Source organism: Bufo gargarizans, chromosome 3 (genome assembly GCF_014858855.1).
Source record: "Bufo gargarizans isolate SCDJY-AF-19 chromosome 3, ASM1485885v1, whole genome shotgun sequence".
Classification (NCBI taxonomy): domain Eukaryota; kingdom Metazoa; phylum Chordata; class Amphibia; order Anura; family Bufonidae; genus Bufo; species Bufo gargarizans.
In genome coordinates, this window is record NC_058082.1 from 285,997,061 (window position 1) to 286,015,046 (window position 17,986).

General features: G+C 46.9%; 1 protein-coding gene across 1 annotated transcript in view; it reads right to left on the bottom strand.

Annotated features, from left to right (window-relative positions):
- The window catches only part of ULK2 (unc-51 like autophagy activating kinase 2), a 103,806-nt gene extending 87,731 nt beyond the window's left edge, over positions 1-16,075 (bottom strand). The window contains exons 1-2 of the mRNA XM_044286194.1: positions 15,702-16,075; positions 2,757-2,849 (exon numbers count right to left, since the gene is read on the bottom strand). Coding sequence (XP_044142129.1) covers positions 2,757-2,849; positions 15,702-15,791 — 183 coding nt within the window. The 5' untranslated portion in view covers positions 15,792-16,075. The remainder of the gene's footprint in view (positions 1-2,756; positions 2,850-15,701) is intronic.
- Between the last annotated feature and the right edge of the window lie 1,911 nt (positions 16,076-17,986).

Below are 17,986 nucleotides of genomic sequence, written 5' to 3' on the forward strand. Positions count from 1 at the left end.
TCTGAGTGTAAGTGATGCTCAAAAACGTCATTTAAATAGGGTTTTCCTGGAATCAAAACTAATGATCTGTTCTCAAGATAGGTCATCAATATCTGATTGGTGGGGGTCCGAAATCCAGAACCACAACCGATCAGCTGTTTAAAAAGGTTGCGGCGCTCCAGTGCGTGATGTGGCCTCCTAAGAGCACACTAAGCACAGCCATGTGCATTGTATCGTGGCTATGCTTGGTACTGCAGCCCCAGGCCCATTCACTAAAGTAGGACTGAGATGCAACTAGGCCAAATGACCAATAAATGTGATGTCACTGGCCTAGAAGACACTGCAGTGCTTACCAGCCTCTTCAAACAGTTGCCTAACAGGGGTACTGGGAGTCGGATCCCGTACCGATCAGATACTAATAACTAGGGCTGGGCCTAAAATCTATATCGCGATATAACGATATATTGCAATATATTATTTTCTACATTTGGGGGGGGTCAACTTTTTTTTTTGCTTTTTATTTAGTAACTATTAGCTTCAGTAGCGTCCTGGCTGCCATGGTAACCGATCGCAGCCACAGGATTACACTGCTGGGGCTCTGATCAGAAGCTGCCACCAATGATTTAATACCTTGGGGGGGGGGGGGGGGGCAGCACAATTTATACTGAGTGATAAGAGGGGGAGTAGAAGGAAGGGACTGCGGCCACTGCGCCACCAATGAATATAGTTAATGCTTGAATACAAACGTAGGCTGAGGGTGCCGGCCATATTCCATACCCCGGCCTCTATGATTGCGCGATTCAATCTGCCGCAATTAACCCGAGGACCTGAGGGGTTAATTGTGGTGGATCGCAGCGTGCAGTCATAGAGGCCTGGTGCCAGGTATGGGATATGGCCGGCACACGCAGGCTACTTTTGTATTCAAGCATTAACTATATACATTGGTGGCGCAGTGGTCACAGTCCCTCCTGCTCCTCTCTGTTCTCATTGGTGGTCAGCGGCAGCCACACACAGTGGGGAGGGACGACTCCTTCTCCACTGTGCCGACTCAGGATAACATAATGCGCACCAAGAGCGACGCGTGCCATGATCTATCGCGGCAGGGTGATAGACGAAATCTCTATCGTTGGCCAAATTATATATATATAGCCCAGCCCTACTGATGACCTATCCTGGGATGTGTGAATCAATTTGGCTAATGAACAAGAATTCTTGTAGCGCATGCACAGTCACTGTTTTGGAAGCACAAACATAGCCACTGCTCCTTGGAGCAACGACGTAGGTATGAGATTGGCAGAGCCGATCAAGTAGTCTGGCCCTGTCAATCAAGATGCAGGAGATTGCTTCTTCAGCACCAGGGACAGCCCTTTGCAGGCATTTTGTTCCATTATTCTGCATCTCTGACAGAACTGAATAATGGAAAATTCAACGCACATGTGAACAAAGCCTCACGACTGTTGGCGGTTATGCGGATCCACAAAACACGGATACCGGCTGTGTGCATTCCACATTTAGCAAAAAAAAGTCAGCTCTCTAATAGAATAGTCCTATCCTTGTTTGTAATGCGCACAAGAATAGGACATGTTCTATAATTTAGCAAACAGCATAGAATGTACAGAGTGCTGTCTGTATCTTTTGCGGCCCTACTGAAGTAAATGGGTCCGCATCTGACCCGCAAAAAAATGCGGATCGGATGTGGACCCAAACCATGGTGGTGTGCATGAGCCCCAAGAGGGCAATTCCTGTGTCAGCAAATGAGTTATCCATTGTATAAGGAAAAGTTAAAATTTTTCCAATTGTGGGCTTATGCCTTTTGATCAAAAAGTACACTAATGCCTCTTATACAGCATGCAGTATAGGGTGCCGTATAGTAATTATTGCACTGAGAAGTGATGTTAATTTTGCTGAGAAGCAGTTATAGATCAAAGCTAAGCTTGTGGATGTGCGATCTTATTCTCTTTTTACTTTTTTGAATTTTCCAATTTACTTTCTGCATCAATTCCTCATGGATTCTAAGATCTCTGCTTGCCGTTATTCCATAGGAACCTTCATTGTTTGTTTCCAGCACGTAAAACTCAATCAGTCCAGGTGATGTGAAGGACACACAGGTACAAGGATCATTGCAAGACCGAGGTCTAATAACTACTGTGACTGTCCTCAGTCTAGGACCTGGATTGTCCATCATTTGATCCTCTGGGCTATACAACATGACTGCCCATGAAGAGTAGCATGATGTTTCCAGAAGGAGATAAGGTGTGCTTCTGACATCTGTGACTTCCGATCACACGCTGACACAGTCCACCATCATGGAGCATGCACCTCAAGTAATCTTGTGTGTGCTGTAAACTAGGAAGAAGCACACCAGGCAGGTCTGTCCCACCGTCAGCATTAGAGACCTTGGTGACCCTTATTACCACAGAAAAGAAGCTGCTCAAGACCAAACGATAACTGCAGCATGAGAAAACCAGATAACACCAGCAGAAAACATAGCATATCTGGGCCAGTCATTAGCAGGCCCCATTAAAGGGGTTGTCTGGAATCAGAAAACATGACTGCGACTGCGGTCTTCCAGGTACAGTGCCACACCTGCCCACAGGTTGTGTGTGGTATTGCAGCTTAGTCCCATTCAACAGAGCTGGGCTGCAGTACCAGACACAATCCATGGGCAGGTGTGGCGCTGTTTTTGGAAGAAGACAAACATCCTGGAAAATCTCTAACATAAAAGTACTGAAGCGTCACTGTACAGCATTTCCACTGAACGGGGTAATAAACCTTACCTTCAGAATTTTGATCTCTTTGCCAAGCAGGATCTGTGACTTTGATAAGTTCTTTTTATTGATGCTCTTTATAGCCACCTCCCAGTCTGTTTTCTAAGCAGAAAGAGAAAGGATTAAGACAAACTTTTCCACAGAAGCACAAGCAAAGCGACAGGAGTCATAATTTAATTTCGTGTTGTCCTGCTCAGAAATCTTGGCAGCTGCCACCAACCCGTCTGCCAAATCCCTTGTAGACAGCTGTGCCCAGTCATTGCCATGTATCTAAAAACAAATGTTATTAACACGACCACCTTTAACACACGGCAATGACGTGACAAAGTAATGGCCACAACGCACTGACATTTCACAAACTGTATATTGATAGGACACGGGATGATGGTTTAACCTTAAAAGGGGTTTTACAAGACTTTCAGACTGATGACCTATCCTCAGGGTAGGTCATCAGTATCTGATCGGTGGGGGTCTGACACCCGGGACCCCTGTTTGAGAAGGCACCAGCGTTGTGGCCTTCTCGCAGCTTAGCTTAGACCATGCGACATCACATTCATCGGTGACATGGCCTAGGCGCAGCTCAGCCCCATTCAAGTGAGCTGGTATACCTAGCAAATCCGCTATACCATGTAGGGTACTGTACTTGATGAGCCGAGAAAAGGCCGTGGCGCTACTGCGACGTCTGTGCCTTCACAGCCAGCTGATCGGCGGGGGTAACAGTTGTTGGACCCCACCGATCAGATACTGATGTCTTGGAAAACCCCTTTAAGTTTCTGTTTATCCTGGTAGAATGTATGACCTACTGAAAGAGTCATACTTATCTACTACCTCTCTGGTCCTGCACCCTGTCGCCCACTTGGCTATCTTCTGTTTTCCGCTTGCTTACTTCTGGCAGAGCATACTTCTGCCATGGTATCCACTTGAAATCAATGTGAATGTTTTCCATTATCCCCAGTAGCATGCATGACCTATTCAACGATTCATACTCGCCAGTTCCCCTCCACTCGTATTCTGTACAAGGGTTCCTGTTGGCCATCTTCCAGTCCAGACAGGGTATGGACATGGTCACCTGCGCCACTGCAGCCAATGACTTTAGCGGTGACATATTACCAAGCAGCACTGCGACAGATTATGCAGTGGCGCCAGTGACCATGTCCATACCCTGTCTGGACTGGAAGATGGCCAACAGGAACCCTTGTACAGAATACGAGTGGAGGGGAACTGGCGAGTATGAATCGTTGAATAGGTCATGCATGCTACTGGGGATAATGGAAAACATTCACATTGATTTCAAGTGGATACCATGGCAGAATCAGAATCAAATCCCACAGCTCTGAATAGTTCTCATGTCACGAAAAATTTCTGCTCAGTTAAGGCTACTTTCACACTTGCGTTCGGTGCGGATCCATCTGGTATCTGCACAGACGTATCCGCACCTATAATGCAAACAATGGTATCCGTTCAGTGTGGATCCGTGTGCATTACAGCTTTTTCAGATCTGAGTTTTCACGTGAAAACTCAGATCCGACAGTATATTCTAACACAGAGGCGCTCCCATGGTGATAGGGACGCTTCAAGTTAGAATATACTAAGAACTGTGTACATAACTTCCCCCTGCTGCCTGGCAGCACCCGATCTGTTACAGGGGGCTGTGATCCGCACAATTAACCCCTCAGGTGCCGCACTGTCTGTTGCCGGCCGGCGCTCCTCCTACTGGTAAGTAACAGGTCTGTGCGATGCGCCACACAGACCTGTCACTTACCAGTAGGAGGAGCGCCGGCCGGCCACAGACAGCGCAGGTAAGTATCAGCTAAGTAACCATGGCAGCCAGGACTGCAGTAGCGTCCTGGCTGCCATAGTAACCGATCGGAGCCCCAGCGATTAAACTGGGACTCCGATTGGAAATGCCGCTCCGCTGCCACCAATGATTGATGGGGGGAGGGAGGGGGGGCGCTGCCACCAATGCTTTTAATACTGGGGAGGGAGGGGGGGGCAAACTGGCCACTAATGCTTTTAATACTGGGGAGAGAGGGAGGGGGGTCTGGCCCCTGCTGCCTGGCAGGATCCGATCAGGGGGCTGAGATCTGCACAATTAATTAATTGGGTTTAATTGTGCAGATCACAGCCCCCTGTAAGAGATTGTGTGGTGCCAGGCAGCAGTTATGTACACAGTTCTTAGTATATTCTAACTTGAAGCGTCCCCATCACTATGGGAACACCTCTGTGTTAGAATATTCTGTCGGATCAGAGTTTTCAAGATCTAACTCAAATCCGATGGTATATTCTAACATAGAGGTGTTCCTATGGTGATGGGGACGCTTCAAGTTAAAATATACCATCGGATTGGAGAAAACTCAGATCCGATGGTATATTAATAGGGACTCCTGACTTTACATTGAAAGTCAATGGGGGACAGGTCCGTTTGCAATTGCACCATATTGTGTCAACATCAAACGGATCCGTCCCCATTGACTTGCATTGTAAGTCAGGACGGATCTGTTTGGCTCCGCACGGCCAGGCGGACACCAAAACGCAGCGCTTGGGTGTCCGTCTCCTGAGCGGAATGGAGGCGAAACGGAGCCAAACTGATGCATTCTGAATGGATCCGCATCCACTCAGAATGCATTGGGGATGTACGGATCCGTTCGGGGCCGCTTGTGAGAGCCTTCAAACGGATCTCACAAGCGGAACCCCAAACGCAAGTGTGAAAGTAGCCTAAAAAAATAAAATAAAATGAGAGAATAAGTAGCATGTTACCTCTATCCTTTCAATTTGCCATAAATGTCACAGATGGTAAAACCTCTAAGTTTTCTTAAAGAGGACCTGTCACCTCGTCTGACATGTCTGTTGTACAGACGTGGACAAAATTGTTGGTACCCTTTGGTCAATGAAAGAAAAAGTCACAATGGTCACAGAAATAACTTTAATCTGACAAAAGTAATAATAAATTAAAATTCTATAAATGTTAACCAATGAAAGTCAGACATTGTTTTTCAACCATGCTTCAACAGAATTATGTAAAAAAATAAACTCATGAAACAGGCATGGACAAAAATGATGGTACCCCTAGAAAACACAGAACATAATGTGACCAAAGGGACATGTTAATTCAAGGTGTGTCCACTAATTAGCATCACAGGTGTCTACAACCTTGTAATCAGCCATTGGGCCTATATATATGGCTCCAGGTAATCACTGTGTTGTTTGGTGATATGGTGTGTACCACACTCGACATGGACCAGAGGAAGCAAAGGAAAGAGCTGTCTCAAGAGATCAGAAAGAAAATTATAGACAAGCATGTTAAAGGTAAAGGCTATAAGACCATCTCCAAGCAACTAGATGTTCCTGTGAGTACAGTTGCACATATTATTCATAAGTTTAAGATCCATGGGACTGTAGCCAACCTCCCTGGACGTGGCCGCAGGAGGAAAATTGATGACAAATCTAAGAGACGGATAATCCGAATGGTAACAAAAGAGCCTAGAAAGACTTCTAAAGAGATTCAAGGTGAACTTCATGCTCAAGGAACATCAGTGTCAGATCGCACCATCCGTCGTTGTTTGAGCCAAAGTGGACTACATGGGAGACGACCAAGGAGGACACCATTGTTGAAAACGAATCATAAAAAAGCAAGACTGGAATATGCCAAACTACATGTTGACAAGCCACAAAGCTTCTGGGAGAATGTCCTGTGGACAGATGAGACAAAAATCGAAGTTTTTGCCAAGGCACATCAGCTGTATGTTCACAGACGAAAAAATGAAGCATATCAAGAAAAGAACACTGTCCCTACTGTGAAACATGGAGGAGGCTCTGTTATGTTCTGGGGCTGCTTTGCTGCGTCTGGCACAGGGTGTCTTGAATCTGTGCAGGGTACAATGAAATCTCAAGACTATCAAGGAATTCTAGAGAGAAATGTACTAGCCAGTGTCAGAAAGCTTGGTCTCAGTCGCAGGTCATGGGTCTTGCAACAGGACAATGACCCAAAACACACCGCTAAAAACACCCAAGAATGGCTAAGAGGAAAAAATTGGACTATTCTAAAGTGGCCTTCTATGAGCCCTGACCTCAATCCTATTGAGCATCTTTGGAAGGAGCTGAAACATGCAGTCTGGAAAAGGCACCCTTCAAACCGGACACAACTGGAGCAGTTTGCTCATGAGGAGTGGGCCAAAATACCTGCTGAGAGGTGCAGATGTCTCATTGACAGTTACAGGAAGCGTTTGATTGCAGTGATTGCCTCAAAAGGTTGCGCAACAAAATATTAAGTTAGGGGTACCATCATTTTTGTCCATGCCTGTTTCATGAGTTTATTTTTTTACATAATTCTGTTGAAGCATGGTTGAAAAACAATGTCTGACTTTCATTGGTTAACATTTATAGAATTTTAATTTATTATTACTTTTGTCAGATTAAAGTTATTTCTGTGACCATTGTGACTTTTTCTTTCATTGACCAAAGGGTACCAACAATTTTGTCCACGTCTGTAGTAACTACTTGCATCCCCATGTAATAACAATCCTAGGGAATCTATTCTTATAACTGTAACATGTGCCACTCCTCTATTAATGCTGCTGAAAGTTATGAATTACTAGCAGTTTGCAGTAAAGGTCAGCCGGGTGTTACCTGATGGGGTGTGTCCCTGCACAGTCTGACAGAACTGATAGGACAGTGTCAGACTGTGCAGGGACTCACCCCATCTGGTAACACCCAGATGGACCTTTATTGCAAACTGAAGGAAATCAATTCACAAACTTCGAGGTTTTCAGATGACAAATGGATGTGGACCTCAGGTATAGATGCTCTTTCTTAAAGGGGCATCCCTGTTGACAGATTATCTTTCAATCATTGGCATAGATTACACATAGGACCAGACACATCCATGAAGTAGATAATGTGACCAGCCAAAGCATACTGTACATTGCTTCCACATCAGCAGTCAGACAGGCTGCGTCAGCTCTATCTCAGAGCACAAATCCCTAAGCTGCAGTGCTGTCAATCAATCCATATCATAAAAAGTAAGCTGGGGACGGATCAAGTAGACACCTTCATCACAGCGGCAAGACACTTGGGACATTGGCACATGGACTCTGCTCTGTACCCCCTGGCATAATATTACCTTTACAGGTTCTTCTAAATCATCACAGCCACGACACTCAATGTCAGTGTTTAGCCAACAGTGATTTATTGACTATACGTTTTCTGTCTTACCATGCCAAACACGTCATTAACAAAACCTCAGCCACATTTATACTACTGTATTTACAGTCCAAATTTTAAAAGCAGGATCTATGTGAAGAAGAAGGGCGGAAAAGGTTTTATTACTTTTCTCTAATGGCAGGAGACATACAGGTATGATGACTGTAACACCTCTCTCCTGTCTGATCTGACATCAGGTGCAGAAAGATGCAACAGCACACTAGGCAGCACAAGTGTATTGGCAACTATACAGCATTGTATGGCTGCCTCCAGGGGGCGGACTGGCCATAGACCCTACAGGGAAATTTCCCAGTGCCAATGCCCAGGGGGCCCTTGAGCCCTCCTCATGGCCGCTCGCTGGGTACATAATATATGCTCTGAGCCTTTATTAATGCTAGGTGCATCAGGTATTGCGACGGCAAGTCCCCTCCTGAACGCAACCGTATTGCCATCCTTAGGGTAGGGATACAGTGGATTACTGCACGGGGGGAGTATTTTGTGCTGCACTAAGGTACTGCTGGCTCTGCCTTCTGTTACTTTAGAGCAGGGATGCTTAACCAGCGGTCCTCCAGCTGTTGCAAAACTACAAATCCCAGCATGCACTAATAGCTGTAGTCTGTCCAGGCATGCTGGGAGTTGTAGTTTTGCAGCTGGAGGGCTGCAAGTTGGATATTCTAAAGCAGGAATGCTCAACAACATGGGGCCACTTTTAGTTGTTTTTTTTTCGAGGGCCACCAGTTCCCAGTCTGCCCCTGGTTACCTCACCAACTATACTGCCAGAGTCTCTCCACATCCAATGTAAGATCCAGCAGGAGGCAAAGCTGGCCACAGATGAGGAATAAGAAGCCCGAATTTGGGCCATTCTTTGGAAAACGAGCAACAAAAATATGTAAATCGCCTAACTAAAGCTTCTGTCTGACGAAAATACAGTCAGGCCGGTTGGAAAGTTTTAGCAGTCATGATCGGCCACTGTCGGCCAGTTTAGTCTGGCATGCTGCTGGTGGGATCATCACAGATGACTGCAGGTAAGCCCCTATTCAAGTGAATGGGATGAAAAGCTGCACATCCGCTACCATGTAGACAGGGTGCAGGTAAACATTGGGGTGCTCACACCACAGCCCCTTCAAGAAGCTGATCATCAGAGGTGCCGGGAGTCGGACTCCCACCTATCTGACACTGATGGCCATGCGACGCTAGGAACGGTGGGTGACAACAAATAACACCACATTCACAATGTGCAGAGGGCATCCCATCTATAGAAAATAAAATCGGGGGAATAGCACGGTAGTGAATATCCGGTCAGACATTATGTGATGGCTAAATTCTGTGCCAACATGCTTCTCTAAGACCGCCTGTGATTGCACATAAGATCTGCACCAATTTCCGCGTGGATTTACATGCGTTTCTGCAACATATCCACAATCTCTAATTTGATGCGGTTTTGCCGCAGATCTCACCTTTCATTGGAAAAGGGCGAAATAAACATCTAAAACATAATTGACATGCCGCGGATGCTACAGGTCAATTTCCGCACAGAAACAATCCGCAAAGTGTACGAAATTTGTGGAATCTCATACACTTTGCTGGTACTGTACTACACTGTGGGTGTATTCTGCATCGTGTGAATGTGGCCTAATGGAATCGCGGTAGTCTTTTAGATACTATTGTAACACCACTGGTAGCCAATGGTCACCAGGACTGCACTTCCCTGCACTGTGGATGGAGATGAAGTAGTCAGACAGCGGATTTTTCCACAGCGGCTCAGAAATGGGAATGAGATCTGTAAAAATCTCCAGTGCGGATTTCTAATCTGACGAATGCCAGGTTTGACTGCCTATTTCCGCCGGGGATTCCACCGGATGAAATGCAGAGGGCGAAATCTACAGTAAACCCGCAGCATTTCCACAACAAAACCGGCAGTATTTGGTGCGTATTTTGTTGGGCACGTCCCCTTACACTTACGAATAGTCAGTATGGTACACCTGAATGAGGCGGGAGGGCACAGGCGGTGACATCACTCAACTAACTCCCTAGTCCTTGAGCCCAGTAGCAAATGATCGGCTGAATTCACAGGCCACCTGTTCCCCCCAGAGAGGAGCGGCCCAGAAAGACTGGAAGTCCTCATAGACGGGCTATCTGCTGTGACCCCCTCACACATACGAGTAATGGGATATCGGCCATTAGTAAATGTGATCAAGTATTTCTATCCGCTCATCATAAGGACATGCACATCAGGAGCTGAACTTCTGTCTGTCAGCAGAAATGTAGAAGCGCACAAAGGTCATATGTACATTTTTACGTCTCCTGTAAACGGTAGAATTTACTGTACGTTTACTGCTTGTACAGCTAAAGGGCATGTGTCACCGGGTTTATGCCATCACATCTGAGGGCAGCATAAGGTAGTGACAGACACCCTGATCATAGCCTCACTTCTCAATATCATGTGCAGCGAGGGCAAGGAGTCTTCCTAAAAGGGTTGTATCCTCAGAATAGACCATCAATATCCCACATCCTGCACCCCCGCTGATCAGATACCTTGAGGATAGGCCAGCAATAGAAGAATTCTGGACAACCCCTTTGATGATATTTGCAAGCTGATTGACAGCTCTGTCCTTATTTCTGAGCATAGGGAGAAAGCAGTCAGTCAATCTGTGGGGCGGAAACCCGCAGCTTGTAAATACATTGGACTCATATAATTGAAAGAACCTTTAGATTTTAGATTGCACTGCACTTAAAGGGATTGGCCAGTGCAAAGATAGGTCATCAATATCAGACTGGCGGGGGGGGGGGGGGGGGGGGCGAGTCCACTGTTTGAAGGAGTAGCCACGAAGGGTTTTACTCACATGGCGCCACCTCTACAAGCAAAACAACGCACAGGTAACCTAAAAGTAGTATCAATCACAACGTACATGGCAGTGATAAGTAAGGTCAGCCTGCTTTAGGGGAACTCCTTTTAATATTCTTCGGGATGGAATCACACATTCAGTTTATGATGAAGTTTTTTTTTAAGTCAAAACCATCAGTAAAATTAAAAAGAATGGGAAATGTCAGGAAGGACTTCTACTTCTCCTTCTTGCTGGATCGGCTTCTGGTTTTGGTAAAAAAAAATAAAAAAAAATAAAACACACATCAAAAACTGAATGTGGCCTCTCCTAAGCAGAGGTCATCAATGTCTGATCGGTGGGGGTCTGACTCAGGGCACCCTCACGGATCTGCTGTTAGAAGAGGCTGCAGTGCTGCCTGAGAACAGCGGCTTCTACATAGGCCAGTGACAAGCCATGAGTGGATAGCAGCATTCATGTACTGAGCGGCAACTGCACTCACTGCTACCTAGGAACTAGCAATGCAAAGGAGAGGACTCGTCTGCATGACGGAATGAATAATGGAATGCCTCTAAAGGCATTCAGTCATAGAAATGTGTTATGGAATCCATAACGCAATTCTGCTTTTACCACCAAACGAAGCGTGAACAAATTTCAAAATAAGAAATTCGATCATCTCTAATCAGGTGCTTAGAAAGGTTTTAGACCGGGTTTTTAGAAGTATTGGAATGCATTGTAAAGGGGATCAGACCCCCAAAAGTTGAAGTCTCAAAGTGGGACCAAAAAAAATAAATAAATTTAAAAAAAGTTGGGAAAAAAATTAAATAAAGCCCCCCCAAAAAAATTTTTATTTTTAAGTTTAAGTAAAAAATAAATAGGAGGGAGTAGACATTAAGTATCGCCGTGTCCGTAGCGACCGGCTCTATAAACATATCACATGAACTAACCCTTCAGATGAACACCTTAAAAATTAAAAACTGTGCTAAATAAACCATTTTTTTTGTCACCATAAATCACTAAAAGTACAACAGCAAGCGATCAAAAAGGCGTATACATATTCGGTATCGCCACATCCGTAATATCTTGCTCTATAAAAATATCACATGACCCAACCCCTCAGATGATTACAGTAAAAAAAAAAGAAATATTTTGTCACCTTACATCACAAAAAGTGTAATCGCAAGCGATCAAAAAGTCATATGACCCTACCTAAGATAATCGCACAAAAACTGAAAAAACTATGGCTCTTAGACTGGAGACACAAAAACATGTTTGAAATCATTGTGTAAAACTTACATAAATAAAAAATAAATAATATATAGTATACATATTAGGTATCATTGCATCCGTGACAACCTGCTCTATAAAAATCCCACATCATCTAACCTGTCAGATGAATGTTGTAGATAAAATAAAATAAAAACTGTGCCAAAACAGCTATTTATTGTTACCTTGCTTCACAAAAAGTGTAATATAGAGCAACCAAAAATCATATGTACCCTAAAATAGTACCAACAAAACTGCCACCCTATCCCATAGTTTCTAAAATGGGGTCACTTTTTGGGAGTTTCTACTCTAGGGGTGCATCAGGGGGGCTTCAAATTGGACATGGTGTCAAAAAACCAGTCCAGCAAAATCTGCCTTTCAAAAACCGTATGGCATTCCTTTCCTTCTGCGCCCTGCCGTGTGCCTGAACAGCAGTTTACGACCACATATGGAGCGTTTCTGTAAACTACAGAATCAAGGCCATAAATATTGAGTTTTGTTTAGCTGTTAACCCTTGCTTTAACTGGAAAAAAAAATATTAAAATGGAAAATTGCCAAAAAAGTGAAATTTTTATCTCTATTTTACATTAATTCTTGTGCAACACCTAAAGGGTTAAAAAAGTTTGTACAATCAGTTTTGAATACCTTGAGGGGTGTAGTTTCTAGAATGGGGTCATTTTTGGGTGGTTTCTATTCTGTAAGCCTCACAAAGTAACTTCAGACCTGAACTGGTCCTTAAGAAGTGGGTTTTTGAAAATTTCTGAGAAATTTCAAGATTTGCTTCTAAACTTCTAAGCCTTCTAACGTCCCCAAAAATAAAATATCATTCCCAAAATGATCCTAACATGAAGTAGACATATGGGGAATGTAAAGTAATAACTAATTTTGTAGGTATTACTATGTATTATAGAAGTAGAGAAATTGAAACTTGGAAATTTGAAATTTTTTCCCAATTTGGTATTTTTTGATAAATAAAAATGATTTTTTTTTCTACTCCATTTTACCAGTGTCATGAAGTACAATATGTGACAAAAAAACAATCTCAGAATGGCCTGGATAAGTCAAAGCGTTTTAAAGTTATCAGCACTTAAAGTGACACTGGTCAGATTTGCAAAAAATGGCCAGGTCCTTAAAGGGAACCTGTCACCAGGATTTTGTGTATAGAGCTGAGGACATGGGTTGCTAGATGGCCACTAGCACATCCGCAATATCCAGTCCCCATAGCTCTGTGTGCTTTTATTGTTTCAAAAAACCTATTTGATACATATGCAAATTAACCTGAGAGGAGTCCTGTCCCTGACTCATCTCACCTACAGGACTCATCTCAGGTTAATTTGCATATGTATCAAATAGGTTTTTTGAAACAATAAAAGCACACAGAGCTATGGGGACTGGGTATTGCGGATGTGCTAGCGGCCATCTAGCAACCCATGTCCTCACCTCTATACACAAAATCCCGGTGATTGGTTCCCTTTAAGGTGAAAATGAGCTCGGTCCATAAGGGGTTAATGTACTTACTGTTTAAGGATCAAAACTGTTTTTTAACACAATAAAAGCACACAGAGCTATGGGGACTGGGTATTGTGGATGTGCTAGTGGCCATCTAGCAGCCCATGTCCCCAGCTCTATACCCAAAATCCTGGTGACAGGTTCCCTTTATGGACAAGGATAGTGCTGTTCTATTAGGTGCCAGCTGTTCCATTCCGCAAAATACGGAATGCACACGGGATGTCATCCGTATTTTTTGCAGACCGCAAAATACATACGGTCATGTGCAAAAGGGCTTACTGACATACACATAGTCACATGACCTATATTGGCCAATAGAAGCTTGCAGGTTCTTAGTCTCCACATACACACAGTTTTACACCAGGTCTTCATAACAACCCAGCCATTTTTCTTCACTGGTGGGGGGTTGGGGGGTACACCGTGGATGTCACTGTTATGGAAGCACCACGGATGTCACTGTTGTCACTGTTATAAAAGAACTGTGGATGTGACTATTGTCTCTACGGGTGACTGTGGATGTCACTTATTGGAGCACTATGGATATCATTGTTGTCTGTAAATCGTTGAAGAGGACCTTTCATCGGTCCAAACATTGTGAACTAAGTATCGTAACATATACAGCGGCGCCCAGGGATCTCACTGCACTTACTATGACCCCTGGGTGCCGCTCCGTTCTCCCGTTATGTCCTCCGGTATGTTCTGTCACTTGGTTATAGTAGGCGGAGACTTAGGGGACTTGGTTATAGTAGGCGGAGTCTGCCCTTGTTCTGCCGGGCGTCTCCTTTTTCCAGGCTGTAGCGTTGGCCAATCGCAGCGCAGAGCTTACAGCCTGGGAGAAAAAAAAAACTCCCAGGCTGTGAGCTCTGCGCTGCGATTGGCCAGCGCTACAGCCTAGGAGAAGGGAGACGCCCAGCAGAACAAGGGCAGACTCCGCCTACTATAACCAAGTGACCGAACATACCGGAGGACATAACGGGAGAACGGAGCGGCACCCAGGGATCATAGTAAGTGCAGTGCAATCCCTGGGCTCCGCTGTATATGTCATGATACTTAGTTCACGATGTTTGGACCGATGAAAGGTCCTCTTTTGTAGATATCATGAGGGGGGCTCTGTGGACGTCACCGTTATGGGGGGGGGCACCGTGGATGTCACCGTTACGGGGGGGGGGGGGGGCACCGTGGATGTCACCGTTACGGGGGGGGGGGGGCACCGTGGATGTCACCGTTACGGGGGGGGGCACCGTGGATGTCACCGTTACGGGGGGGGGGCACCGTGGATGTCACCGTTACGGGGGGGGGGCACCGTGGATGTCACCGTTACGGGGGGGGGGGCACCGTGGATGTCACCGTTACGGGGGGGGGGGGCACCGTGGATGTCACCGTTACGGGGGGGGGGGGCACCGTGGATGTCACCGTTACGGGGGGGGGGGGCACCGTGGATGTCACCGTTACGGGGGGGGGGGGGCACCGTGGATGTCACCGTTACGGGGGGGGGGGGCACCGTGGATGTCACCGTTACGGGGGGGGGGCACCGTGGATGTCACCGTTACGGGGGGGGCACCGTGGATGTCACCGTTACGGGGGGGGGGGCACCGTGGATGTCACCGTTACGGGGGGGGGGCACCGTGGATGTCACCGTTACGGGGGGGGGGGGGGCACCGTGGATGTCACCGTTACGGGGGGGGGGGGGGCACCGTGGATGTCACCGTTACGGGGGGGGGGGGGGCACCGTGGATGTCACCGTTACGGGGGGGGGGGGGCACCGTGGATGTCACCGTTACGGGGGGGGGGGGGGCACCGTGGATGTCACCGTTACGGGGGGGGGGGCACCGTGGATGTCACCGTTATGGGGGGGGGGGGGCACCGTGGATGTCACCGTTACGGGGGGGCACCGTGGATGTCACCGTTACGGGGGGCACTGTGGATGTGTTTTAACTACACAAACATTCTGCTAATATATACAGAGAGAAAGTAACTGATGGACAGGTAACCCATCTTGTGGGGTCAGTTAGAACAATAGGTTGCACAAGGGAGGAGGGGGCACAGTGGCACTCTGGCAGCAGCACATCACGTGTACATACAGGTCCTATGAGCCGGGCTGTACACACAGGGAGCCAGGGCACTGGCTGATGAGTCCCCTAGGAGGGAGGCCGCTTACCTTCCTGTGCCGCCCTTTAAACACCACGGCGAAGGCTCCATGCCCGATCAGGTCCTTCCTGCAGTACTCGAAGTCTCCCACCGCCTCCATGTTGGGGCTGCGGGGCTGTCATTCAGTAGCCCCAAAGCACCTGCACCCCTTTCTCAAGAGCAAGTTAACGTCAGTCGCTGTCCAAGGTGCAAGCATCCTGCGCGACCCCAGGGGCCCATGACACATCCAGGGGCAGCTCACATGACAAGCGGCTGGCAGACAACACTCTCTGAGGCATTGGCATGCCTGTCAAGCCGCGTCCATCCCTCCGCAATGCCCACCACCAAGTCTTTGTGTCTCCGTGTAACGGGAGAGACTACAGCTAATGCCGGAAGCAGGGGGGGGTTTTACTCTGCCCAAACACTGCTGCTAATAGCTCCGCCCATCTCCACCGGGACAGCGAATCAGAAAGCAGGCCGAGGGTACCAATGAGAGTGCAGGTCGAGCAGGCATGCTGAGGACGATGCTGGTGCTGGGAGCGCTGTGATTGGCTGGCGCCGGGCTGCTGAGCTGATGACGCAGGCTGGGAGGGGAGCTCTGTAGTGACAGGGAGGATGTAATGTTTACTAAATAGTCTCTTAGTGGAAGATGAAAAAGCGCTTGTCCTGGAGCAGAGAAATGGCTGCCTTCTTTCAAATACTTCGCCACCTCCACAGGATGGCTGTGGTATTGCAGCTCAGTCTCATTCACTTCAAAGATGCAATACCAGGCACAGCCCATGGACAGCTGTGGCGCTGTTTCTGGAAGAACACAGCCATGGTTTACCGATTTTCTGCCTACTGTTGCAGGAGTGGAAACATAGAATATAATTTTAGTCCCTATTAGGACTAAATGAAACCGTATTTCATTGCATTGGACTGGTGCCCATACCTCCCAAGTTCAAAGAGGGACATCATGAGCAGCATATGTAGTGTGGCAAATATTTTTACGCTAAGCCACGCCGCTAACTCTGTCCAGTGCCTATGTATACACCCCAATCCTGCACAGTCCCCTTTGTCAGTCCCACATAGTGGTTATGTCCCCTTAGTGTGCCCACACACAGCAGAATGACCCCTACAGCTCAGGGGCAGATTCGCCTGTGAGGGATACCACACCTCGTGCCCGCTTGACGTCACCTACGTCGAGCTCTCGAGATTCTGTATGGTCACTTGTTACCCAAAGCGTGATGTTACGCCCTCCAGAGGAGCAGGTAAGGTCAGCTTGGTACAGTTTACACCGACTCCTCCTGTCCACACGGGCACAGAGAGGCAACAAGCTGAGGGAGCCTGGTCACTGCCGCAGTGAAACAGCGCTTCCTCAGCCCAGGAAATCTGCCACCAGCTTCTCATTTGATATAAGCCCGGTCCACTAACGGGATTATATAGGGTGAGAAACCATCCCGCGGTAGCTTATAACTAGGCCGAAACACGGACGTGGGGATTCGTGATCGAGATACAAGATAGCACAAGATAAAATTATATATTTAATCGCCTTAAGGGCACACTAGACGTAACACAATATAACAGAGAATATATACAGTGGTCTGAGGTTACAAATACAGGTAATATGGTACAAACAGGTTTACAGAATACAAGTCAGTTACCGGGTAGATGAATGTTCCTTTGGGTTATGATGGTGGAACAGTCCTTGGCTGTGGTCACATGGGGGCAGTGATGTCAGCAGTTTCCAGGTCTCTCCAAACACATGGCACAATGTGACCCCCTTTCAGAGAAACACCAGCCCATTTGCTGGCACAAGCCTTTTAAACTGTAGCCGGCCCCTCCTCTTCCCACCTTTGGGAAGGGTCCCTCCCTCCCTTCTGATCCTGGCAGCTCAATGACCCACAAAACCCTTTAGGGTTCATAGCTCCAGACCAGAAGGTCACAGGGAGATCCTGGGTTCCGGCTACAAGTAGAGTCCAAGCATGGTACCGTTATTTAGTGTCTGTGGGGAGATATGTATATCTCTCTTCCCTGGCATCCCACCACCAAACCATGACCATGGGCCTGTTCATCATGGCCACAGGGACACAAATATGTATCCAATATGTGCCTATGATGGCCGGGCGATTCATAATTCCTTATGAACTGCCGGCCCCAGAAAGCCTGATAATTTCCATTGAACTGGGGCTGGACTAGATCTCCTGCAGCGAGGTCTTTCCTGTTCCATTAGCTGGGTTCCTGGCTGGCTGAATGGAAGTGTGAAAAGTTGTCAACACTGGTGGACTGCTAGAGGTCCTCTGCCATCTGCTACCTTTCAGCAAATGGTGGGTGTGG